This window comes from Rousettus aegyptiacus, unplaced genomic scaffold (assembly GCF_014176215.1).
Source record: "Rousettus aegyptiacus isolate mRouAeg1 unplaced genomic scaffold, mRouAeg1.p scaffold_m13_p_8, whole genome shotgun sequence".
Lineage (NCBI taxonomy): Eukaryota > Metazoa > Chordata > Mammalia > Chiroptera > Pteropodidae > Rousettus > Rousettus aegyptiacus.
In genome coordinates, this window is record NW_023416311.1 from 72,380,192 (window position 1) to 72,406,925 (window position 26,734).

The window sequence follows — 26,734 nt, forward strand, 5'->3', positions numbered from 1 at the left end:
TTACAAATAAATCATGATTTATTAAAACAAATGACATAAAAGTATAAATATTCCAAAGAAAAGCACTTATAACGCAAATTTAAGCATATTAACCTAAAGAACAGATTTCAAATGCTATAACAAAATGTAGTGCATCTTTTCATGTTTTTAAAATGTCTTTTACATAGAAAACTTTTATTTCCTAATTGTACTTTGTATACTTAAAAATGTTACCATTAAACACATTAATTGAAATGGAGATGTTGTAGAGCTAGATATTTAATGGCTCAATTAGTGACCTAGAAACTTATTTGGGGGTGGATTATTCTGGAGTAAACTGAAGCTCTAGGTTCCAGACAATGGCTCCCTGGGCTTTCAGTGCCAAAACCTATTATGCAAAATCCTTGTCAGAAGAAAGCCAGGATGAAGTGATTGGCATGTGCCAATCTGGATGGCGCCTCGCCTATGATTAAGGGAGCAGAGACTGATGGAAATTGCTAGCAGGCTGGTTGCTGTAGTCACGTGCAGGACCCAGGTGAAGAGCAGCCTGGGGAAGTTAAACATTTAGCACGTTCCAAAAACCATTTTTCTAAATAGTTCGTAGGATGCTTTTCTCAAACACTGCCTTTTCAAGTTTAAAGTCTTTTAAAGAATGCTAAAAACACTACACTATCTATAAAAATGATAACAGCTCCAAATTCATAAAGAGCTCAAATTAGTTTTTAAAAGATGGAATGGGATGTATAAAAGATGACAAGTTCTATTTTTTAATTAGAAGAGTAACATTCATTTTTTGACTTATAAAAGTAATACATAATATAGAAATACAGAAGTAAAAGTCACAATTCCTTTATAATGACCACAACTGTTAACACTTTGGACATAATTTTCTTTTCTTTTTCAAGGCTGAGATGCTTTATTTGGGTCTTTGTTTAAAGAAATGGTTGGGGGGATGGGGAATGAGATGGTGGCCAAAGGGTACAAACTTATAGTTAGAAGATGAGGAAGTTTTGGAGATCTAATACATAGCATTGTGATTAGTTAACAATACTGTATTATATACTTCAAAGTTGCTAAGACACTAGATCTTAAATGTTCTCACCATGAAAAAGAAATAATAATTATGTGACATGATAGAGATGTTACCTAAGGCCGCAGTGGTCAAATCAACATACTGTACAACAACCTTAAACTTACACAACGTTAAAAGTCAATTATATCTTAATAAAAAAAGAATCTGTAGTGAGATAAAGCTAAAAGATTTATTTGAATAAAATACAACTGACAAGTTAAAAAAAATCAAGATATGGACATGCTTTCCTAATTTCTAGTATTTTGGTTGACAAAGAAATGCATGGAAGTATTCCAAATGAAAGTTGGGACTTCCATGAACGTTGTGGAAATATCCACATTGCGTGGAAAGCTGGACTAGATGATGTCTTTCTGGATCCTTGCAAGGCTAAGATTTTCAGATTCTTTGAAAGTATGCCAGTCACTTTAATTATGGTTAAAACAATAGATTCCATGTTATAGTGTTAACTCAAGCTAAAAAATAATTGCAGTATTATGATAGTTCCAAAAATGCCAAAAATATTTCACTTGAAATTTGCTATTTAAAGGACACACCAAAGACAGAAACAAATAATGCCAAAATAGAATTCTTATTAGATCATGGTGAGATTCTTCTCAAGCTGCAGAACAGTTTCCTTAAAGGCAGAATCCTCTGCCCAATTGACTTTACTCCCCAAAATGAGATTCTGTAATACAAAAATTTTTTCAAATTAAAGTAATAAGTACTTCAAAATATTTAACAAAATTATAAAAAATCTTCTTTCACTGATCTTATCAAATATTTACCAAACTAGGTATAAACATTTACTGTTATCATGGGGAAAGAATAGTAATACATTCTTATATCCTGATTTCCACATTCAGTAAAGCTTTATTTCAGCCACAATCCCTATAATGCTAGAGAATATTAACAATGCTAACAATTTTTTATGCTTTATAAGTTTTTCAGGATAGTTTTTACTCATTTAGGATACTTGTGGTGGTATCCCAGATTTAAGGAAAAAGATTGCAGCTGTATTTCAGAGTTCATTTTGTTTTTCTACGGTGAAAATCAATTTAAACATAAGTAATATGACTTATTTTTAAAAAGAAGTAAAAGAAGAGCTTAGTTCTCAGCCCTTGCAATGTTTCAAGACTCTGAAAAAGGTGAAGAATATTTTTGTGGTAGACAATAGAGAAATGGTTAGGATAATTAGTGAAAATTCTGGTCATTCTTTGAAAAACTATGGCTCTGAGATACTGAGTTACTAATTGAAAGATGTTAAAATAAATTTTAGAGTATAAGTAGTATATTATAACACAAAAAATATTTCAATCTTTGGCCTATATAAGTCACATTCTTGCTATACGTGATTAAAAGGGCTAATGTGTATAAATCTGTCAAATTTACAAAGGCAGGTAGAAGCATTCAAGCATGACTTAACCCTTAAAGGCTGATCTTCCTTTAGGAATAAAGAGAGCTCCTAAGTTGGCCAGAGCGATTTTCTCTTTAACAAAGTAATGAGTTTATTAAATCAAAATTAACACTAACTTATAGAATATGAATAAAAAGAAAAGTGGGATAATCAAAGTCTCAAAGCAGTAGAATGGAACATATGCCAAAGAAAATTAAAAATGATTCTGTACTTATGATGCAATATTCCACTTGAGGTTAGCCTAAGGGATTTGATGAATCCTAATCAAATCACCCACTGCTACTAAAAACAGGTGTAAGACCTGGGGAATTTATGATGGTGAGATATAATACCTCATATTCTGCAAGGATATGCTTTACATGTAACAGGTATTTGCTTTACATATAACAGACAATTTTAATTGAGGCTCTTCATAATTGAAAACTGGTTCATTTAAGTATTTCAGCAGTTCCAGAGTCATTTTATAATTCAAAGAGTAATTTTAAAAATCCTCCAGAAGAAAGGAATGAACATTTAAAACTGAAAACTTAACATGATAACTACCAACATTTATTGAGAATTTACTTGGACCAGACACTATGCTAAATATAATTAACACATTATTTTTTTTAGTTTTCACAACTACTCCTTCTAAACAAGGACACTGATGCTTAAGAAGTTAAATTATCTTCTCAAGGTCAGCAACTCTTCAGTAGCAGTTGGGATCTCACCCCTAGATTCTCATCATCCCCATCCACGTTTTCCCACCTCCCAACTTGGAGTCTAATACTCTCTGTCATTACACCATGCTGCCTCCATACAGCTGCTAAAAACCATTCCATTTATAAATGCCTAAGGTCTAATCATAATGAAAAACCAAAGCTTTTAAACAATATATGTGAATTCTAGATATATGTAAACAGACCAATTTTCAGTACTGAATTATTGTGTAAACATCAAAGACTAACTATAAGTAAGACTGAAGTAATAGAACCAATCATTTAAAAAAAGTTCTTTACCTCCCTTCCTAATTTATATAAATGTTACCTGGAACACATGTTGAATAACTGTAGTAATTTGTATCTCCATCTGCAGGTTTTGTTGTATGGTCTTTATCTTGCCTGACTTTTCCATGCAGTCCAAATCATCTTTCTGTTTGTTCTTTTCAGTCTGTATTTCTAAAAGCTTACTTTCTGAAGCTTGTTTTAATTCTATTAGGTTAGAAATAAAACAATACATTATATATACCAACTCTTACACATAAGAATCTTAAAAAATTTAGAAGTAGAACAGTTCTTGGTTATTTCAATCAAGAGAATATTTTTAATAAAGAGCATTTTAGCTTGCAGTTACATTGTGATGTGCAAATTACTTCCGTGGTGCAAAATATCAATGTTTTAATTATATACTTAGCAATACAAATGTTCAAGCTTTGTACATGACAATGATAGCTGTCTACAAATGTCTGAAGTGACATCATGTTAAACAGGTCTTACTCTGTGTAACCAAACAGGCAGGAGATATATGTAAGGTAAGAGTTTTCCCTCCTTTATTTACAAAAATGACATGACACGAAGATAAATTTTCAGTGAAAAGTAAGATTCCCTTCTCCAGGGATAAATGTTATCAACCATTTTTTTGTAGTTCCTGAAATGTTCTAAGAATTAAACTGTTTGAAAACATAAACAGGTATGTCTTAGGAGCTTGGATCCTTGACATTAGGGTATCAAAAGTAGGTTGGAATGCAATGGAAAAATGACATCCAAAGGGTAATTAGATCAGATGACCAAGGCTATTTCTGAACTTGATATTACTTACAACCAGGCAAGTCTGTATATTTAAAAATAAATCATGCCTATATTATATTGTTAAATGAAAAAAGTAGTTTATAACACAAAATAAACTAATGCCAATTTTATAAGCACTGAAAATTTATTATTTCTTGATGGTAAAATAAAAATTTTAACTTTTCTTATGTACACTTGTTTCCAAAATTTCTGCAGAACGTGTATTACTTTTGAAATAAACATTTCGGTAATTTCAATGCAAAATACATTTTCACGTTCATTAAGTTAAAAAGCTATAGAACCATATGTATCAACTTATCATTTAAAAATTATGTACATCTAACTATGACTAACTGTGGTCACATAGGAAGGAGGCATGACTTTCACATTATACTTTTCTGTATCATTTGATTTTCACCCACTGAGAATGTTTTAATTTTGTGATTTAATGTTCTAAAACAACAAAAATGCATCAAGCAAAATATACTTTATATACTACTACTTCTTAAATTGCCATATCCAGAATTTTAAGAAAATATGAAAATTAAGAAATTTCTCAGTAGCTGAGATCTAGCCTTATCAATCTCCACAGTAAATAAAAATGTGTACTACCTTAAAAAATAAGAAAGAAAAAAGAGCTATTCTACATACCAAATCTCTTCTTTCTAACATCAAGCAGTTTTTTCTCTAAATCCCAAGATTCCTGTTATTAGAAATAAAAACATTAAAGCATAGTATGTAAGAACAAACCTATAATACTTAAATCATTGAATTTTATATCTTAGAGTTCATGTTTTCTAAAGTTCCAGTTTTTAATTCCTTCATTTCCACACAAGAGAAGACAATAATAAGTAGATACTTAGCTATATTAGTCAAAAATAACAAGAGTTATGAAAAAGAGAGAGAAAACTTAAAGGCAGTGAATTCTAATCATACCAATCCCTTTGGGAAATCCTATTTAATCATACACAATATAATTACCAGCAAGAAGGTGTTACTAAAATCAAAAGAATGAAGAAGCAGCCTAATGTGCAAAGTTACCTGCTGTGATTTCATTATTAATTTATTTAGCTTTAATATATGTTTCATGTTATCCATGAGCACACTGAAAAGGAATAAAAAATATGATTTGTTAACCTTAGTTAAAAGCAATAAATCTCATTAGAAGAAACCAATTAGCATATATTACTTTCATTAAATTCACTGTATACTTTAATAGAAAATCATCATTTAATGAAATAAATCTGGAAAAGTTTGATGTAATCTAAATTCATGTTTAAAATTAGAGATGCATTTCCCTAGTAAAGTTTTTAGTCACAACTAAGAACATTAAGTTTAAGCATGTAGAAACATTTCTAAAGAGTTCTATCTATTTAGAGAGAAAAAACTATAATGTGCTAATAAGTTGCTTAAAAAAAAAAAGACTACTTTTTAGAGCAATTTTAGGTTCACAGCAAAATTGAGCAGAAAGTAAGTCCATGTACCCTCTGCCTCTATATAGGCCCAGCCTCTTCCACTATCAACATCCCCCATCAGAGCGGTCCGTTGGTTACAAAAGCAGTCCGTTTATTACAAAATGATAAACCTATATTTGAGACGTTATAATACATTAGAGCTCACTCTTGTTGCTGCATATTCTATGGGTTTTGACAAATGTATAATGATATGTATCTACTACTACAGTATCATACAGAATAGTTTCACTGAATGAGCACTTTTTATCCCCATTTCCTCAACTAGTATTTCTGAGTTCCTACTATATACCAAGAATTGTGCCAGGCACAAGGAATGTAGTAAAATAATAAAAATGTAGTACCTGTTTTCAAAAAGGAAAGAATCTGGTGGGGGAGAAAAATCCACAACTATAGTACGGTTTCATTACAACCACTAATAGATATGAACCACTATAATAACTGCAGAGTAGAACAAGGGAAACCCTTGAATATTAAAAGACATGAAGTAATTACCTAAATCAAGTAGTTTGGAATGCCTGGAGCAAAAGGGTATGAGCAAGAACAGTTCTCATGCTACAAACTGCCACAATTCCTTGGGAGGTTTGCTAAATATAGATTGCCAGTCATCCTTCCCACCAACCCCTACCCTGCACCTTAGTTTTTAGATTCTGAGACCTGTAGGTTTGGGATGGGGCCAGCAATGTCATCATTGTGATGATACCAATCATTTTGATATTGTAGAAGGAATTTAGTGGGAGGCTAAAAAGTGGGAATTTTTCCACATACGTGGAAGAGCTGAATTCATTTTCTACTAGCTACAGCTGACTTGGTTATAAACTTTATGCTGAACCTGTCCTACAGCACCATTAACTCAAGGATGTTTTAAGCTTTCAATTTTATGGGGGAGTAATAGTTAGCTCAAATTCAGATTTCAGAATTTATGTAATTCTGGATTTAAATGCAATATGGAGAGAATGTGTATCAGTCTGGACAAAGATGCCAAAATGGGGGGTGAGGGGGTAGTGGTGCCCAGATCCATCTTGGCACTTTGCTGTTAATGGGAGGGGATTTTTTTTTTCACAAGATTTTCAGAGCTTTCAGACATAAGATCACAGGTAAGGCCTGAGGCAAGACATTTAGAACCAAATTATAGAGGACCCTGACTGTCAGTCTTTCTTTTATATTCCTTGGCAAATTGTTTAATGTATACAAGCTCTTTTCTGTCAATGAAAAATGAAGAATATATTTTCTATCTCCATTGGGTTGTGGCTGGATTAAATGAGATAGAATTGTTCCTGTTTTTCAGTAAATAATGAACAAAAGTTAACTTTAAAATCCTTTAAAATTTTCAGACTATCTGGATAAAACCTAAATTGCTTCTGAGGGTTATAATCTGAACAAGTTGTAATGCTGAGGAGGGCTCACAAAAATTCCACCACGTTCCTTATTCCCCAGTAAAAGTGGTTGGCAGCAACAGTTAAAAAAATCATGAAACTAAAGTCTAATACCCACTCTTACCAAATACAGAAAAAACAATTCCCATACCTAGTATGGATGTTACTTTTCTCGAGGTTTTTCTTAAGTGCAGTTGAAAGCTGCATCCTATAAAAAGAAGAAAGTTTGTGTTAGAAAACATGGACATTATGGTGCACTGAAAAAAAAATTTAAAAATATGACAAGTTAAAGATTGTTTTTTCTTTAAATATAACATAAAACATAAGTAGGTTTTGAAACAATATTGTATGGGAAACATTTAGATAAGTAAGTAGCAGAAATATGAAATAACACCAAGATGGATGGGGCTGTTGCTGAGGCTGAGGGTCTGAGTAGGCCTGAAATCCAGCCTGAGCTTTGTTCTACAGCCACCCCATGCCAACAGGGAGGAAGCAACAAGCATCAAGGCAGAACAGAGATGAGCAAAGGCCTGAAATGGATGGAAAGAGTTATGATGCCATACTTAAGTGTAAACTTTAAAATAGAACTACATACAAACGAGCTCCATAAATCATTTTTAAATTCAAATAGCTAATAAATAATAATAAAAAGGCAACCAACTCAGAAATATTAGAGTCATTCCTTTCTATCATACACAAAAAATCTGATTTATTGAAAGATGTCTTGATAGCTCTGAAGTCACCTTAGTCAAAAAATATGACCTATATAATGAGCTAGCATGAGATGAGGGAAAAAGCTCATAGCTAGAAGCAATTAAAAGCACTTAACTGCTTTTCAATTAAATGTATGAAGAAATTCATCTGGAAAGGCCAGAAATTACAATGGTCTTACAAGCAGCTGTATACTAACACCTAGCATAAAGCTTAGGACGTAGCAAGCACTCAAATATTTGTTGAATGACTTTTAAAATACAGATGTAAAACTTGTAATTAAAAATATACATTATTCAAACTCAACAACAATTATTTTACTCAATTAACAGTTACTGGAATAAATGAATACACGTAATTCCAAACATTGAATGGGATTTAACCTCACACTAACATTGTTTTGATTGACATTTCCTTATTAACCCTATCTTACGTAATTTCTTCAAATGAAGATATTAATGAATAATGTAACTTTTCTCTCAGGGCTCAACATTTGTGTGACCATTGTCTAATCATCATTTTGACTGATTCATTTAGACTAAAATATTTTCTTCACCTCAAGTCATACCCATTTTGCACTCAGTTCACAGTGCTTATACCTAAAATGTAATAAGTACCTGTCTAATGCAAGCTTTTTCATTTCCAAAGCAATTTTAACCTCTTCAATTTCATTTTCTAGGTCTTCAATTTTACTATAAAAGAAGCATAAACAAAAGAATTTCAGCAATATTAGAAGAAGTCACTATTGGATAAATTCGTAAAGTAAACCTTTGAAAAAAGTAAAATGTCTCTAACTACATAAAAGTATTCTACACACTGACCACGCCAACACATTTACAGATTTGGTAAAGTGATGCCTCCTGAGATACCCTCATAAATATCTTATAAAAGGGGGGATGCCAAAAGTGCTAATATAGCCACTCATGTACATTTAAGTCTACATCCCATATCACCAAGTTCTCAATACATCTGTGACAAATTACTTGGAAACAAAAAGGGGGAAAAAAGACAATGTTATGACTATTATTAAATCTTAGTAAAAACCACAAATAAAATTTAAAAATATGACATACGTTTCAATTTGTTTTTCTGGAATGATTTCTTCTGGAGTTTGTTCTTCATCTAACAAATAAATAATTTTTTTGAAGTTAGCAACATTTTAGAACAGTGCAGTCCAACAGAAATATAATGTAAACTACAAATATAAACCAAATATGTAATTTTTTTAATATAGCTTATTTAATCCAGTAGATTCAAAATAGTACCATTTCAACATGTAACCAATTTAAAATTACTAATGAAATATTCCGCAATCTTTTTTTGGTGCGTATTTTACATTTACAGCCTTTCTCAATGAGGACTAACCACACTGCAAGTGTTTGACAGTCCCATGAAATGAGTGGCTACCATATTGGGTAGAACAGTTTTAGAATGATAGAAAATAAAAAGGAGTAAAAAATGAATAAGATCAATATTAAAAAATAACTATGTCTAAATGAGCAACAAATTATTGGAAATTAAAAATTTTAAATACCCTGTACAATTGCATTCAAAAAGATGAAATACTTAAGGATAAACTTAACAGACTATATGCATGACACTGAACACTATCAAATACTGAAATGGAAAGATATACCATGTACATGTACTGAGAGAAGCAATATCGAAACAACAATTTCCCCCATACTGATCTAAAAATCCTAAAAATCCCAGTCAAAATTCTATCGGCCCTTTTTTCCCCCAAAGAACAATATTCTACAGAGAGAGAGAGAAAAAAAAAAGCTGATTTAAAAATGCACATAGAAATGCAAAGGCCTTAGAACAGTCAAAATGACATTTACCATGGAGAATAAAGTTGGAGGTACAGCAGCTGATATAAAGATTTACGATAAAGCTACAGTAATCAAGACAGTGTGGTACTATTGTAAACATAGTGGAGGCAACACAGGAAAAAGCCTAGACATAGACAACACATATATGATGGAGAAAGTCTTTTCAACAAATAGTACTAGAAAAACTGGATTTCCGTGTGGAAAAAAAATGAACCTTAACCCTTAGCTCACACCATACACAAAAATTAACTCAAGAAAGATCAGACCTGAATGTTGAATCTAAAACCAAATGTAGGAGAAAAATCTTTGTGACCTTGTAGTCATAGATTTTAGATAAGAACTCTCAAACTCAGTAAGACTAACAATCCAACTAAAATGTGGGCAGAGATTTGAACAGACAAGTCATAAGAGTGGATTTATATATAAATTACCAATAAGCACATGAAAAGATACTCAACATGATTAGCTTGCAGGGAAATGAAAATTAAAACCACATGAGATACCACTACATATTTACTAGAATGACTAAAATTGAAAAAGCTATTAAGTAACTAGAAGTCTCATGCACTGCTGAGAGTAATGTTCCATAATGGTATAATCATTTTAACTGTTTAGCAATTTATTAAGAAACTTACCACATGACTCTGTAATTTCACTTTTAGGTAGAAATGAAAACAAGTGTCCAGAAAAAAGACATGTATAAATGACAAATGTCTATAGTAGCTTTATTAATAATGAGCAGAAACTGCAGACAATTCGAATATCCATCAACAAGTGAATGGATAAACAAATTGTAGTATAGTCATTATAAAATACAGTACAATAAAAAGAAATGAATTATTGAAACAGACAACATAGATGAATGACAAAAATACTATGCTGTGTAAAAGCAGCCAGACACACTGGAAGTGACTACTAACATGTACTGGATTTTTTTTTAGGAAAATGGAAAAATTTTAGAATTAGATAGTAGTAATGGTTATACAACATCGTGAATATACTAAAAACTACTGAAATGTACATTTTAAAATAAATTTTATGTTACATGAAGTCTGATATGAAAAATACATATATAATTCCAATTACATCAAATTCTAGAACAGAGCTGTACAACTTTCTGTGATGATGAAAATGTTTAATATTTTCACTGTCCAATATGGTAGCCACTAGACATTTTGATATGTGACTAGAGCAACTAAAGAACTGAATTTTAAATTTTTTTTAATTATTTGAACTTTAAAATGCCACGTGTAACCAGTAGTTACTGTATTGGACAGCACAGCTCTGGAAGTCTGTAGTTAACAGAAATCAAATTGGTGGCTGTTGGAGGTAAGGGTGAGAAATGACTGTGAAAGGTAGGTATGACAGAAATATATTCTGTGTCTTGATTGTGGCGGTGGTTGCACTGATATAATTTATAAAAACTCATTAATTTATACCTTTAAAATGGATGCACTTATTTGAAAATCCTTCAAGTAATACAGTCTCAGTAATATATTTTTTAATGGTAAAATAATCAATTTTAAATATCTTCTTCTAAAGACTACAACCTGATTTCTGTGGCCTGCTTTAAATTTGCCCTCTCCTTTACTTGTAGATTTAATGTGGACTATTAAATCTACTCAAATTTTCAGATGTCACAATCTCCTAAAAAAAAAATCTATACAGGAAAAACAAGGACTGTATGAGAAAGCAGACTTTATATTATTACTTGGATTTTAGCTCTAATGTCATCTCATAGAAGCCATCTCTGACTATCCTATCTAAAGTAGCCTCCCATTTTATCACACCATTATTTCCTTCATCACTTACCATACTTCCTAATTATATGTGTCTTTGCTTACCTGTCATGCTAGAAAATTTAAGATCCATGAGGGCAAAGTCTGTCTTGTTCAACGCCATATCTCCATGCCTAGTATGGTGCCAGAGACACACTTATAAAGAAGTTAAATGAATGCAGGGATATCTCTAGAGATAATTCATCATGGTCCAAATTTCGAATAGTTTTTCTGCTACACCCTGTCCTCTAAGAAGATAGATTATCCTTTTCTATTATGTGGGCTTTCATGCCAGCAAAAGTATTAACTCATCTCTGAGGTAAACATCATTGTTTTAATAAAAGAAGCATGAGCTTTGGAAACAAAGAGACTATTAGCTCCTCTAAGGGAAGGACAGTCACCTACTGGTCATTCTGCGGTAAGCATTATTGACATAATAAAAGGGTCATGGCTTTGGAGGCAAGAAGGCCTGGCTCATATCCCAGTTCCATAGTTTACTAGTTGTGGTAAGCAAAAAAGCTAGGGGGCCCATTTTTTAGTTTGTTTTTGTTTTTGCATACAAAGACTAGAAATCCTGGAACAGCCAACAGAAAATACAACAGAACTGCCTTCAGATCTACATCCTTAAAAAAGAGCTCAAGCAGAGTCTGAAAATTGTCTAGGTTCAAACATGGATTCAGGTGAAACGACTCAGGTATCTTTGAGGTCCCTTGATTTATTCCACAATTCTTGATTTAACCTATTATTTGGTTTTATTCTTTAAGCCTATTTCATAGAGAAAGTAAGATTCACAAAAATATTTTTGTGACCCAAGAGATTTGGAATCAGGTGGCAATAGGTGGTTATTACTTCAGGATGGCTAAACCTATTATTTTACTATTCTCTTGGTCCTAGAGCCTTCTGCATTAATAATTCTAAAAGATAAATTAAAATATTTTCTGTTTAGAATTGAAAATTGTTACTCATGTCTTTAACCTGATATCTGTCTTGCCTCTCATTCCTATAATCCAGTGCTTCTCAAAGTATAGGTCTCTGATCAATAACTTGCTTAACAATCATCTCATCTAATTTAATCTTCAAGTTGTTGATGGTAGCAAGTTCTACATGGCCCACAAGGATTTCCCAATTCTTTATCTCTAGATCTCAATTGTCTTGCATTGTTATTTAGTTATTTTACAGCTATTTCATGAATCCCTAACTATTCCTGAGGGCCGAGGCAAGACTATTTTTTTTGCCTTCTTACATGTGTAGTACAGCATCATCTGCCGCTTGTTACCAAAGTAAATATTTCTTTGTGTGGTTGATTTTCCTTTTCCCCAAAGTACTGTTCATCCAACTCATAAAACTTTATTTGAAAATGAAAATACTTACTTGCATCAATCATTGATTTATATTCTAAGAGTTGTTGTTTTGTCTGTGCTCTCAGCCTGAAAATGGATAAAGAGAAGAGAAAGTCATATATTTATCGAGGTTTTACTCATTACTATATGAGAAAGCAACGCATCTTTTTTGAAAGCTAATGCAACAAAATGAAAATAAATAAACTCAACATTAAAGTCTTCAAATTTGGCCTCATTTTATTTAAAATGCGTATGTGTGAAGAACTTTAAGGCCTCAAGAGGAATACAACAAAATTAAATACAGAGGAAAAACAGCATCTGTGAGAAAAAGTTAAAAATTAGATTTTTAAATTTTTTACAAAATTACATTTATTGGGTGACATTGGTTAATAAACTTATATCAATGGGCCACATTGAAGTGGGGCTTAATGATCAAAATGGGGAAACCTGCAAACACTGTAACCAGATTGTAACACTTTCAGGAGATCCAGAAAAATAACAAGGATACTAATCCTTGGATAGATAAGTAACTCATATAGTTTCTTAGTTGTTCTATGATTCTACTTAATTCAAAATCATACATAAAATAAATATAAAACCTATGGGTAAAATGGTAATTAGTTACAAGTTGTACTTAAAAGATGTTTCAGATTTACATGGTAGTTTCGTAATTCTGAAACTGTTTACTTTGTGCCTTTGAGACCTATTTAAGAAGCTAAGAAACATTACACAAATTTCTAAAGCTCCATGACATAAGTTTCTTATGTTTCAAAATTCCAAATGAAGAAAGCAATTTCTTGGATGTTGTCAGCTAGTATTTTAAAAGACACATTGAAATACGAGTTTCTTTTTAGCTGAGATGGAAAAGGAGATCTTATATCTGAAATGTTTATTTTATATTGCAAGGAGGGAATTTTTAAAGTGAGGTTGTGAGGTTTATAAGCCAAAGCCTTTCAAAGCAGTGGCAAAACTAAAATACACTTACCATGTTTATTTTTTTTAAATCCCCTTGTTATGATTAAGAACCAGTCTGAAGTATTTTTCTGTAAAGGACTAAGTAGCAAACATTTTAGGTTTTGTGAATCATATTGTCCCTGTTGCAAATAAGCTCTGCTCTTATAGAAGGTAAGCTGTTTCAATAAGACTTAAGGGAACTGAAATTTGAATTTCATATAATTTTCACGTTCTTAAATATTCTTGTGATCCTCTCCACTACCCCCCCCCCCCGCCATCCTTAAAGACAAAACCTATTCTTCGCTTGAGGGGCCACACAAAAACAGGCAATAAAGTAGACCTAGCCTAGAGGTGTGGTTTGTACACTGGTTTAGAAGACTGATGTCCCTTATTAAATCTTCCCCTAGCAACTGCCTAGTGGAAAAGTATAAACATCGTCCTGTTAGTAGAAAATACAGCAAATGAAGCTTCTGGATCGAAAAGGGTCATAAGCTATAAAAGAAAAGGGCAGGGCAATCTCCCTCCAGTGGCTCAGGGTTTGGATGAACCCCATAACCCACTTGAAAATAGGGGCCCCCGGGAGTGAGGGGATAAGAAAGCGAAAGGGCTCTGGGCACTGTGCTAAACGCTTGCCCCAGAGTATCTCATTTAACCTCAAGAGCAACTCTACTAGGAGAGTGTCATTTTTTTCTCTGCTTTTCGAAGATGAAAAAAGGAGCTTAAGGAGCTTAATTGAAAAATGCAGTCACACAGCCACTCAGTACGAGTCTAAATTCAAGGCATTCTGGCCATTCACAGCGAAGGGCGGAGCGCTTGGCCACATCGTGCACTTGGTTCCGGCCGAGTGAGCCAGAGGGAACAACCTGAGCAGCAGGGTCGTGTGATCCTCGGGACGCGCCACCTGGGCGCCGGCGACCGGCGGAAGCCCGCCTTCCCCTGGGGAGTCCGCGGGCTCGGCAACGGCATACTCCTCGGATGGCTTCTCCATCTCGGCTGGCATAAAAAAATACCGCGTAGGACTGGCAGACGATACCTAAGAAGGGACCACTTTTCCCGCCTCTAAATTGATGCCCGGAAGGGGCTGGAGAACCGTCGCGTCCCGCCCCGCCCCTTCCGCCCTGCAGACCCGTAGTTTCCGCCCCAAGGCTGCGTCGTATCCGTCCGGTTCTTCGGTTACCACTGTTACTCGTGTCCAATTTATCCTGGCTCTGCTGGTGGAAATCGTTGCAAATCACTAGTAAAAAAGTTCGGAGAACTTTAATTAACCGTCAGTTCTGTCGAGTGCTACGCTGTAATGTTTGGGATACTTAGCGGCTGGGAGCTGCAGCCTCGAGGGTAAAACCCCAAAACGGGAATGCTCATTCAGCCTTGGCGCTGGGGCTCGGGATCTCTGGGACAACCATTTTTTGACGCATCATGTGCCCAGTAGGCTAGGAAAGAAGTATTAGAGGTTTAAGTAGACTCGATCTGAGTTCACAAGGTCCAGACCGGATTGGCAGAGAAACGAGTGGCCCAAATTCAGATACCCACAACCCCCTACGAGGCAGTGCAGATACTTGAATCCCAGACATCCAGCCTGAAATTCCACTATCAGTAAATTTCGCGCTCGTAACCGAGTTGGATGCCCCCAAGATTCAGCCTGTTAATTTTGGATTACAACTGAACTGTCTTAGCTTGGCAATGAGCTTGTCATGAAAATGCAGGACATAAATGCCTGATTGTTTTTCATTACGGGCAGCGGTGTAAGGGACACTTCTCTTTTTGGCACAAGCACAGAAGCTCAGACCTCTTTGAGCAAGAGAGATGAGCATTCTCTTCTACAGCTGGTTTCCCCGAGTTACACTTGATCACACAGTGCGACCCCGTTCTTCCTCTCCATTATCAGAGAAGTATGGCTCCTGGTAAGATTCGAAAGGCACCGTAGAATCAAAATAAGATGTTCAGTTTGCCATTCCTACCCTCAAACTTCTGGAAGAACATTTTGTTTCCATTTATTTTTAGTTCTACACAAAAGTGGTCCTATTATTCTTTTTCCACTTTATCAGGGATGTTTTCCAATATTTCATGTCAGTCTCATCCTTTTCTGCAGTTACCTATCAAGTGTCCACTGGGAAAATTCAGGACAAAGCCAATGCAGTTCTCCAATCTGAGCAAGCATCAGAATCATGGGAAGGACTTATTAAAACAGATTGCTAGCCACCTAAGTTGCTGAGCTGCATTTCTAACAAGTTCTAGGTGATGTTGATATTTCTGGTTAGAGACAACACTTTGAGAACCACTGTATTAATGGAGTCTAACAATGATTTTTTTTTTTTAATACAGGGTAAACAAATTAGTAGAGGTGTGGGTGGGAAGCTGTTCTTTAGAGAATGTCCAATATAAGAAGGGGTAATGGAATTACATAACAACCATCATGCCACTCCCAGTGAGATAACTGATTCAAAGCAAGCATCACTAATAGATACTAAAACTAAAGAGAATAGCACCTTTACAGCAAAGCTGTACCTGTACCTGGTAGTTACCACCTTAACCAGATGATCAAACTTGGTATCACTAGTAGTTTAACAATCTGATATGTAACTCTAATATGAAATATAAGTTGGACAAATCACCAACATTCTTGCCAAAATGCATAACCTGAAATTATGGAGAAACAATCAGATAAAACTAGAATGAGAGACATTCTGTAAGACAATTGTCTGAGACAATGCATGTCCATGCCTTGAAAAACAAAAAGCAGGGCAATTGTTCCATTTATACAAACAAATGAATCTTGATTGGATACTGAACTGGAAAAAAGTTAAGTCTTTAAAACATTTGAGGAAATTTGAATATGTACTGCACATTACATATAGAGTTGTTAATTTCCTTATGTGATAAATATTGTGGTTATTTAGGAAAATGACCTTAATTCTTAGTAGATGCATGATGAAGTATTTTAAGGTGACATCCTGAAACCTGAAATTTACTTCCAAATGACTCTAGAAAAGAAAAGGAATATATGCATGTGCATGCATACATGTATATACCTCTACACACACTTCTTTCTCTACAGCTATAGTTTAACTAATTTTCCTATAAAAGTCACTAGAACTATGTCACCTATAAGGAAATCAAATCCCTTTTTATATCCATGGAATATTTACAAAAGTCAATCAAGTACTTATCCACAGAAAAAACATTAACTGTTTCAAAAAAGGCTTAACAAAAAATTACAAACTACCAACATAAAGATGTTAAATAATCGCCAGGTCAAAAAGGACCACAAAGAAATTATAACTTAACCAAAAGCTGATGAAAAGGACTTTAGAAATAAGCTATCTCAGAGGAAAATGTATAAAGGCTTTTATTACTAAAATACATTAAGCATTTAACTTAAATTAGAAAATAACCAAAAGAAAAACAGATGAAAGTAATGTAAAAGCTAAAACTACAAATTAAAGTTGGTAGACATAACACCAAAAATTGATTATTTCAAAACAAAACCCCCATGGGCAAGTCTGACTAGAAAATAAAAGTTTTTAATACCAGGAATGAGAAAGAAGACATAACTATAATACAGAAAAGACGAATTATATCATTTACCACTATAATTTAAAAAACCGAGAATAGATGAATTTCTAATATTGGGGGAAGAGGAAGAATTCCTAAAAGACCAAAAGACCATAGAAAACTATTTTAAGCAGCTCCAGACCAAATGACTTTACAGTTTGATGTAGCTAGTTTTCAATGAATATATAAAGATTTCAAATTATAAAGTCTTGAAGATAAAAATCTTTAATCTACCTTAACGCTGGTAAAAATCAGAAAATGGTAGCAACAACAAAAACTGAGCCAGTTTCCCAAATAACATGCAAAAAATTTTAAATGAAACATTAGCAGATTATATATTGTGAGCAAGAACTCATTCCACTTTAGGAAACCTTTAATACGGAATATTTTATCAAATTAAAAGAGAAAAAACGATATCAAAAACTAAAAAAATTAAGTGAAATTCCACAGCCTTGCCTGTAACAATTCTCAAAAGGAATAGAAAAATACCTAAAATATAAAAACCACTTAAAGACTAACAGTGAAAATATTAAATGGTAAAAATACTTAAGAGATGTCTAGTTCAGGAACAAGACAAGGATCTACCTATTATCAATGATTATTTTGGAGCTTCTAATACAATACCATAAACATTGAAAAAAAATACTTTTTGGATTTAAGGCTTAGAAAACACCACTAAAAACAAATCAAGAAAATTGATGTCAGCTGAATAATAAAAGACGACTAGCAATAGATGCTATTTATAATAGTGACAAAAACCCCATAAACTCAATAATAAACTTCACAAGAAAAGTGCAGCTACATAATTCAATTCTAACATTATATTAAGGACATGTGATGGAGAAAAACGCTTCTGGATGGGAGGGCAATATATCAGTCCATCCCAAACTAGTACGTAATATATTGCACCTATGCACATAATGCAGTCAAAATCTCAAGCTTTTCAATTAACTGGACATAATTTTAAAGTTTATATATATTTAAAAAATAATGGTAGCCCATCTTACCAGGTAATATAATCAAGTTTATCACAGGAAAAAAAGATCAGGGAACAATAGATGGGCATTGATATTTCAATTCAGTTGGACAAGGATGACTAATTATATGGGCATGAATGGGCACCCATCGGAAGTTAGAATCCTACCTCATACCACAGAGATCATAAATATAAATGGGAAAAAAATTTCTTAGGACATATTTATAGTTTCGGGAGGAAGTTGACCTTAACATTGAAAACCCAATAGCAACTACAGGAAAAAATAGATTTGAGAATATAAAAACTTAAAATGTCTGCATGGCAACACAGCATTAACAGTGAAAAGGCGAATGACAACCTGGAAAGCCTTACACATTGAAAAGTTAGCAGACAACAAAAATTTATTCAAGTAATCATTAGGAGTATACATTAAAACAGCAAACAAGGTAGAATTCCCAAATTCACAGAAATCGAAGAGATTACCTTTAGTTTTGACAAGACTGCAGAGAAAACCAGCACTTTTGTACATTGCCGATGACACTGAGAAAGTCATCTGGCAGGACATGCTTTAAGCGAGAACATACATACTCTTTGGAGAACCCAATGTATGTAAAAAAACCCCCCAAAAAACCCAACATGATACTTAATGATATTTAAATAGCATTGTCTTTAGGGGCAAAGAAAAAAGCTTTCCAAATGTCAATTGAATGACTGAATACATTATACTATGAAATGTAATACCCTAAAACAGGTAAAGTCTATATATATTGACAGGAATTGCTAAGCATGTAGAAAAATCTTATGTTTTAAAATCCCCACAACGATTTTTATCTATGCACACCTGTGTGTATAGAAGTCATGGAAGGCTACATCTCAAACTGTTGACACATTCAGGTTGATAGCGTGGAGATTTAGAAGAGTTGGGGGGAGAGGTAAAATAAACTTTTTAAGATACTTTGGTATGTTTTGAGGAGCCCGTTTTGTTTTCTCAACTAATAAACAAAAAGTAAAGTATGTTTAGAATATAAATTAAAGTTATTTTTCCAAGTGAAAAAGTCGATACTAACTAAAGTTGATAATTTAAGAAATAGTGGTAAAAGTAGATTACTTAGAATTATGTCAGCAACCACCAGAAGAAATAGAAAATGGACTAGGGATGAGATGGCAGATTTTTACTTAAGTAGAACAAGGCAGCAGATCCTCCTAGATGACTAGGCTTACATGCACAATGCCCTATGGAAAGTAAGGGTTTTAAATGCCTTCATAACCTTAGTAATTCCTATTTATAAAGCAAAATCCAGGTAGGTACATAAAACAAGAATCACATAAGCAACAATTATATATATTAGTTGGGTCCCTAGGTTAACTGAAAGCACTTTTTTTTATATTCTATATTCCCCAGCATATCTTTAAGTCTACTTTTAGGGTACCCTAGAGCAGGAAGTGGCCACATTCAAATGAGTTAAGGTAAGAAGTAAAAAGGACCACAACTTTATTAAAAGTAAATAAATGTAACATATAATATATACAGATAGCACATGGTGCCAATTTTATTTGCAGATCATTACAGTACTCCAACTCAATTTTATATAAGTTACACTTTTGCCACAGCCTTGGCCAGATCTTGAACTAGTGCAGAATTCAGCTGTGCAAGAGTGCTGATCTTAGCATGCTTAGCTGTGGCATACTTGTTCTTGATAGTCTGGAAGAAAAAAGCATAGCAATTAAGGAAGGAAAAGAGGAAAAAATAAGTTCCAGTGCTACAGATATTCATGTAAAATATCAACTCCTCAAAAACAAGCTGTGCATTTATGAGCATGAAGTCTTAATTATTCTCACTTTTCCCCAACATCCTCAAGTGCCACTGATTGACTTACCATGTGCTTTGTAAGTCCACGATTCACCATGACTATATTCTTAGCCAGGTGTTGCATAACAAGAAGAAGGGATTCTTCAGTATATGACAGGTAATGCTGTAGAGTTAGTGTCTAAGACAACAAGAGCTAATGTTAAAAATGCTCATCAACAATGGTTTTCATAAAATTTCCAGATGTTATTTAAGAGTAAAGTAGGGAGATAGATACTGTATGACTGATTATAATCGAAATTTAAGACAAGCTTAAGACTCCTTCTTCCCTAGGTACTCTTCCTTTCATGATTCTCAAAGATCCTGTGCTTAAACCCTTTATACACTAATGTGCTCAAATCTATACACTTTTGCAATTGCTGACTTTCTACCTCAAAGCTAGACTCCAAAATTCCTTGAAGGCCCACTTTCTCATTCATACTTCTATTTCTAGGGCCTAGGGTAGTACATGGCCCATAGAAATATTTGTTGAATCAATGAATACGAATGAATTTCTAGTATGTCATTTGATCTGCTTGAACTTCTCCATCTATAAGGAATAGCAGCTGCTCTGCCTTTCCTAAAGGGATATAGAAAAATAAAATAAGGTAATGAAATGAAGGTATTCTATGAAGGCAACACAAAGAAAACATCATTTTTGATCATTCCCTCAGCAGATGCCGTATTTAGGAACCATTTGAATTGTCCTTTAATGAAAACAGTTCTGTATCCAGGCAAATATTATTTACAATTTAAAAGCTCAGGGTAATCTAGGTCTGTGGGACAGAGCTTACCCATTCACCATTATCAAGAATTTTCAGTGCTAAACAAAAAGCTCCCGCTGCAATCTGAGAAGGAGAAAAGTGCACCATATCATAGTCCAACATCGTTAGTTCCATCAAGTATTTGGCCAAAGTATGTTGCTCCACATCAACCTGAAACAAAATCCACATATAAGTCGTTGAGCTTCTGTCAGCAAATTCTCCCTTGGCAATAACTGGCATGCTCATAACTGTAACTACAAGTGTTTATCTATAAACTCTCAAGTGCAACTGCCAATGGAAGGCCTTAATAACATATAGCCTAATTGAAAATAAATGTTTATACCTTCCCCGTGTACTTGGGTATGTATATAAGTCAGTTGAATTAGATTTGCTTGGTTGGCAGTATTCTCTAATGTACCATACCAAAGAAATCTATACCTCTCCAATCTTGGATGCTCTCCGAAGGAAATGCAGGGGTAGAGGGCGACCCAGACTAAAATTTAAAGCTCTTAGAATCTTCATTTCCATCTGTCTGATTTGGAGCTTAGTGTAAGTGTTGTCAGTCACAAAGGCAAAGTCACCGATTTCTGGAGGGTACATTTCTTCATATTTGCTTGCAATAAACATGGCGGTGACACCAACCAGCTGCAGCATCTTCTTGGGAACACAATTATTCTGCAATGGGAATTTCAACTGGATGAATAAGTAATATGTATTTGAAAAAAGGAGACATAGTTATGGAGAAGTAAAAAAGCAAAATCTTAATGACACCTTATCCCCCAAAACAGATTTTAGCTGAAAAGGTCTATTTCTTATGACTCGGCTTAGACCTGGAAGGGAGAAACCTCAATTACTGAATTATGCTCACCTGCATGAACCGATCAATAATGGAAACAGTCATGTACATGGTCTCCTGCAGTAATCTGAATTTCATTTGAACTTGCACTAGCCAATCAATTAGGATGGCTCTCATGTTTCCAGTGACTTCACGACCCAGTAAGTATTTTGGTCTGACTGCTTGCTCTTCCTGCAAAAGAAATGCTGATTATCATTAGAAGCCAGTCTCCATGTGATATTTCTGATCATATAATCTGTAATAGTATTTAAATCAATTATTCATATGGTCACTACAAACAGCTCTACAACTGAAGAAGAAAACACATGTTAAGTAGGGCAGTGTGACAGGTCTTTCATATTGGCAGACCTTATGTTCAATTCACTATCACCACTACTTTGCCCACACCCTCTATGCATTTCTCACCAAATAAGGATATCATACTATCATTTCTGATCTTTTCATCTAAGACTCTAAACCCAGAACCTGAGCTTTACAAAACAGAAATATAGGGGCAGCTCTTAGTGGCACCTGGAATCCATGTGCTACCACTCTGCTGCTCCAGGGTTTAAACTGCCAAAACACCACAAATAAGGAGAATGAACCATCAAGGATCAGGATATGCATCTGCTAAACCCAATCCTCCAATATTAGAACAGAAACTTTAAAAAGAAAGAAGAAGCCCAAAGTAGAAGGCTGGTTCTGGCAAAGGAAACCTTGCAAAGACAACTTGTAGAAAACGAAGATGCCCAAAACAAACAGGCAAGAGACTAAAGATATTAATGATGCCAAAGGAAGAGAATTCATTATTAAAAATTAGGTAAATCTGATAACTGTATAGCTTATGTTGTTACCATATAGAATGTGTCCTTGATTTTTGGTGGGGATGGAGTGGGGTGGGGTGGGGAGGAAATGCCACTAAAAGAAAGTTTCAGAAGTAGCATGAAAGAAAACTAGAAAACTTTAGTACTTTCTCTTGGACACAAAGAATAATTTCCCTGATATAACATACACATCAGCTACATTGACCCAAAATGCTTTGTGTTGGGGGTGGCTATCATTTTCCAGCATATTCTTCTTTAATATCGACCTCCTGCCTGTTATCCTTCTTAAAACCTGAATTTGGGACTTGCCTGCTTCTGTGATGGATATAAAAAAAGCATTCAATCTGTGGGCTTTCTATTAGAAAGAACCATGGTAGTATTCACTCACTTTGACCTTTCCCTGTTCTAAAAGGTAAATAAAAACTGCATTAGTTTGTTTAGTGACTTTTTATTTTTGGTATTCCATAATAAGAATTTGAAAGTAGAATCTACTGTTAAGAAATGCTGCTCACATCCTGCTTGTATTATTGTAAACTGTTAATGGAAAATATCTTTAGATATTTTCTAAAGCTAGATGTAATTTACTGACCTCAAGTTGCCTCAGATAAGCATAGATATCTTTTACATATTCACTACAAAGGTTTGGATCAGCTCCATCTTCTGCATCCACATCGTTCACTGCAAGAATTACATCAGAGAAAGCCTGACATAGATATTCTTCTGCAGGGGCACATCCAGATGTTTCCATTGGGCTTGGAGAGGGAGTATCAACCTTGAAATAGAAAGACCTTTTGAAATAATAGCAAAGAGGAGCATACAACCTGGGAATAAGGGTCCAACTATTGGTATCAACTCAAGAGGCTATTTGCTGAGTCGCCATCTAATTCATTTCCTTATAAAGTATTTTCAAATTTATTCCATTTCTCTTTAGAAAGTGATTAATATGAAAATTGAAATGCCCACTTGACTGAGCCAATTTGAAGTCAGCAGAACCTAAACTCTAAAAGGGAAAACAGAGAAACAAAGAAATTCATATTCTGGACTTTCCTCCAAAGGAAACTTATAAGTAATAAATTTGTTTATCAGTGTCATGTGAAGTTAATCCAAACAAGTGACAAGTCAGTTTTTATTTCAAAACCTGGACTGCTGCTGACTGCTCAGGACAACACAAGTTCTGTCCTGACTACTAATTATTAACTGATTCCATTAACCATTTCTTTCAAGCTTCAGTTCCCCCATTGTTCATTTATTAAGCACTTTTTTCAAGTCAGGCTCTGTCCTGGGCACTGATTTTATGGTGTCCTCAAGGGGTTTTGATTTTAGAAGAGAGAAGTACATGAAGTAAGGAGATTGACTCTAGGAACAAGGGCTGGGGTGGGGGAAGTTAGGCAAAGCTTCGGGAGCTGATACTTGAGCTGTTTTGAAGGATGAAAAGGTTATTAACCAAATGAAAGAGAGTGGGAAAGCCATTTAAAAATAGTGTGAAATTGAAGGCAAGAATCTGTATAGGACTTTCAAGGAAACCTCAGGTAGTTAGTTTGGAATAGCCAATTAAAGACTGTGCATACTACAAGTTTCATGTGGTGCCATATTCAAAGGGTCAATACTAAAGCAATAGCCTCAAACGCTCTTTGATATAAAGAGCCAGGTTGAACGACTTTTACAGATTTTCCCAAAGGAGTTTATTATGTTTTTAAAATTAGAGCTTCAGAAAACAGTTCATTAGAATTTCAGCAAAGTAGCCTCTTCTAGATGGCCTGTTTTTCCTTCACAGTAGATAAATTTACCTAATATTTAATAGAAAGTTCTTGGTTTTTGAGGCTGTTAACTCATCTATTCTATGGGGAGCTACATTTTCATTCTGCTTTATATATTTATATATTCCAATGTTACAGGCTTATTAATTATTCGGTGGCCATATAAGCAAGTAAAAAAAAAAACATTCAAGAGAAAAATCTGTGTTTCAGTTGATAAATTCTGGTTAGAGATGGTATGTACCAAAGATAGCAAAATCTTTGATCCAGGTAGCTACTATTCAATACCACCAACAAAATGACTAAAAGCACAGGCTCAAGTCTGGGTTTGAATCCAATATTTGCTACTGGTTAGATACGACTCTAGAAAATACTTAATATTTCCCTAAGCCATTATCAAAAAGTAGAAGTAATACTACTAGCTAAGAAAATGTAAGATTATGTGAGTTAATGTTACTATTAACGTTATAAATGTTACTATTATTACTATTTATTCAAATGCCATTCCATGCATTAGAGTAAAATGAGGGGGAGGAAATCAATTAACAGACTCTAGAAGAGTAAAATCAATTTACCAAGATAGGCTCAGGAGAAAGTTTTTCTTCTTTGTTAACAGACTCAGGTTCTGGGTCCGATGCAGGCTCTCGCACAGGCTCCTGCGCAGACTCAGGCACTGGCTCAGGCACAGGCTCCAGTGCCTTTTCCAGAGGTTTAGGTACTTTTTTAGCAATAACTTTTCCAGCAGCTAAAGTTTTTGCTTCCTGTGAATGAATGGGAGAGAATGGAATGTTTCTCCACCTAGAGTCCCAGTTGGAAGATGGACTTTTACAGAGAAGTTGGACGAGGAAGATAGTTACCTTTTTCAGAGGTAATTTGGCCTGTGGCTGTTCACTGACTTTGTTACCGATGTCTCCAAGGGCTGTCCTCGGTCTCAGGCCCGGCTTGGAGGCTGCAGCAGTGGACACAGGCACGCGCTTTGCGCCTGCCATATTGATCTTCACCTTGTTTTCAGCATTAATTTTCGTGTTCTGAAAGAAGCAAGACCACGTTGAGAGCTCGCCCAGCCAGGTTAGAGTAAGTCTGGGGTTAATTAAGATGAGGCAAAACAGAGGCTCTCAGGAGTTACCGGGAGAAACCCGGGTTCCAGGGTCTACGCTAAGACTGTGACAAGTCAGTTTCCTACCTGAACCTCTTCACTTACCTACATACAGAGGCATAGCACTTTTAGTCCCGGCCCACACTAAAGTACAGCAAATTTACATTTGAATGAAAACCAAAAAGGCCTATAATTGCAGGCACCTTCTTTCTCTCCAGGAAGGGGGTTACGCAGTTGGTGGGAGACCACAAAAGCGCCCTCTATCACCCTTCAGAAAAGGTTTCCCACCGACCCTCCCCCTCCACTTCCCCCCAAACGTTTATCCAAGGCCCATCCAGATCTGTTTGTCACCTTCTTTTCCCCGTCGGTCTGCATCCCACCCCCAAACTACTCTACCATGCCAGGGGCCTACCGACACCCCCATCCCCCCAAATCTCTGTCCTGGTCCCGCTCCCGCCTGGAGGGCTCCAACAGGCGAGATAGGGAGAGGACAAGCAGAGAGAAAGACTGCGTTTGTTCACCGTCCGCAGCAGCTCACCCTGGTGACCCGGAACGCCATGGCTTCCTCTTCAACAGGCAGCAACTCAGTGGGGAGAAGCAGAGAACTGGAGCCCCCGACAAGCCGGGGACCTGAATCCAACACAGACCAACAGCCGTTCCTCTGCAGCACGCTGGGAGATGCAGGGCCCTGCCTCAAATTTAAACCCCGCACTGCTCCCTCCTTATTGGCCTGTTTGTGGCACTCGCTCCCTTCCCATTGGCGGCTGCGGGTTCCCCCGAGAATGCGTCTACAGGGCGATCCCGCGGAGACATACGAGAGGGGGGCGGAGCCAGAGCCTCTCGCTCACTTGGTCTGACTCCGCGCCTGCGCTCTCGCGCATTTGAGGCTGCCACCTGGAGAGGCGAAGAGTGGAAACCTTGTGTGCTGCCTGTTATAGCCTAGGGGACCGCCTTGTGGCCTCCAAAAAGTGACAGTTGAGCAGCTGCAGCATGAGAAGCAGTTATGGCTCTAGTACTACTTATCGTTACACATTTTCCTCTACTACAGTGGTATGTAGCTGGAAAGGCTTTGCTATATATTCTTTCATTTGATTTTTCCAGCAGCATTCTGGAGGAACTGATGCTCAGAGAAGCTTTAGGTGACTTTACCTGGATCACAAATTAGTAACATGGGGACGGAATGTAGGGCTTTTTTTGTGTGTGGATCTGGGACGTTTCCACAATGTTAGTTGTATGAGAATATTGTCAGTTTTCTTAACCTGCCAGGTTACTTCACATTCTTTCTCAAGACATTATTTTTGTTTTAGCTTTTTATTTGAGAATAATGTCAAACTTAGAAGAATTGCAAACAGAAATATTATAAGGAACACACGTATACCCTTTACCTGGATTC

General features: G+C 35.2%; 2 protein-coding genes across 3 annotated transcripts; both read right to left on the reverse strand.

Annotated features, from left to right (window-relative positions):
- On the reverse strand, positions 1-14,773 carry CENPH (centromere protein H). 2 transcript variants are annotated; one of them, XM_016122197.2, is made up of 9 exons: positions 14,558-14,773; positions 12,772-12,827; positions 8,864-8,912; positions 8,408-8,482; positions 7,231-7,287; positions 5,273-5,336; positions 4,883-4,934; positions 3,492-3,655; positions 1-1,736 (listed from the first exon to the last, which is right to left on the reverse strand). In XM_016122197.2, the coding sequence occupies exons 1-9, from the start codon at positions 14,692-14,694 to the stop codon at positions 1,644-1,646; spliced, it is 747 nt and encodes a 248-aa protein (XP_015977683.1). In that variant the 5' UTR covers positions 14,695-14,773; the 3' UTR covers positions 1-1,643. The 2 variants fall into 2 exon arrangements, with proteins under 2 accessions (XP_015977683.1, XP_015977684.1); XM_016122198.2 differs by lacking the exon at positions 8,408-8,482.
- Positions 14,774-18,605: 3,832 nt separating this feature from the next.
- CCNB1 (cyclin B1) lies at positions 18,606-26,038 on the reverse strand. Its single transcript, XM_016122194.2, has 9 exons — positions 25,880-26,038; positions 25,103-25,273; positions 24,821-25,006; positions 23,081-23,263; positions 21,701-21,859; positions 21,271-21,507; positions 20,863-21,003; positions 20,100-20,210; positions 18,606-19,924 (listed from the first exon to the last, which is right to left on the reverse strand). The coding sequence occupies exons 1-9, from the start codon at positions 25,898-25,900 to the stop codon at positions 19,817-19,819; spliced, it is 1,317 nt and encodes a 438-aa protein (XP_015977680.2). The 5' UTR covers positions 25,901-26,038; the 3' UTR covers positions 18,606-19,816.
- Between the last annotated feature and the right edge of the window lie 696 nt (positions 26,039-26,734).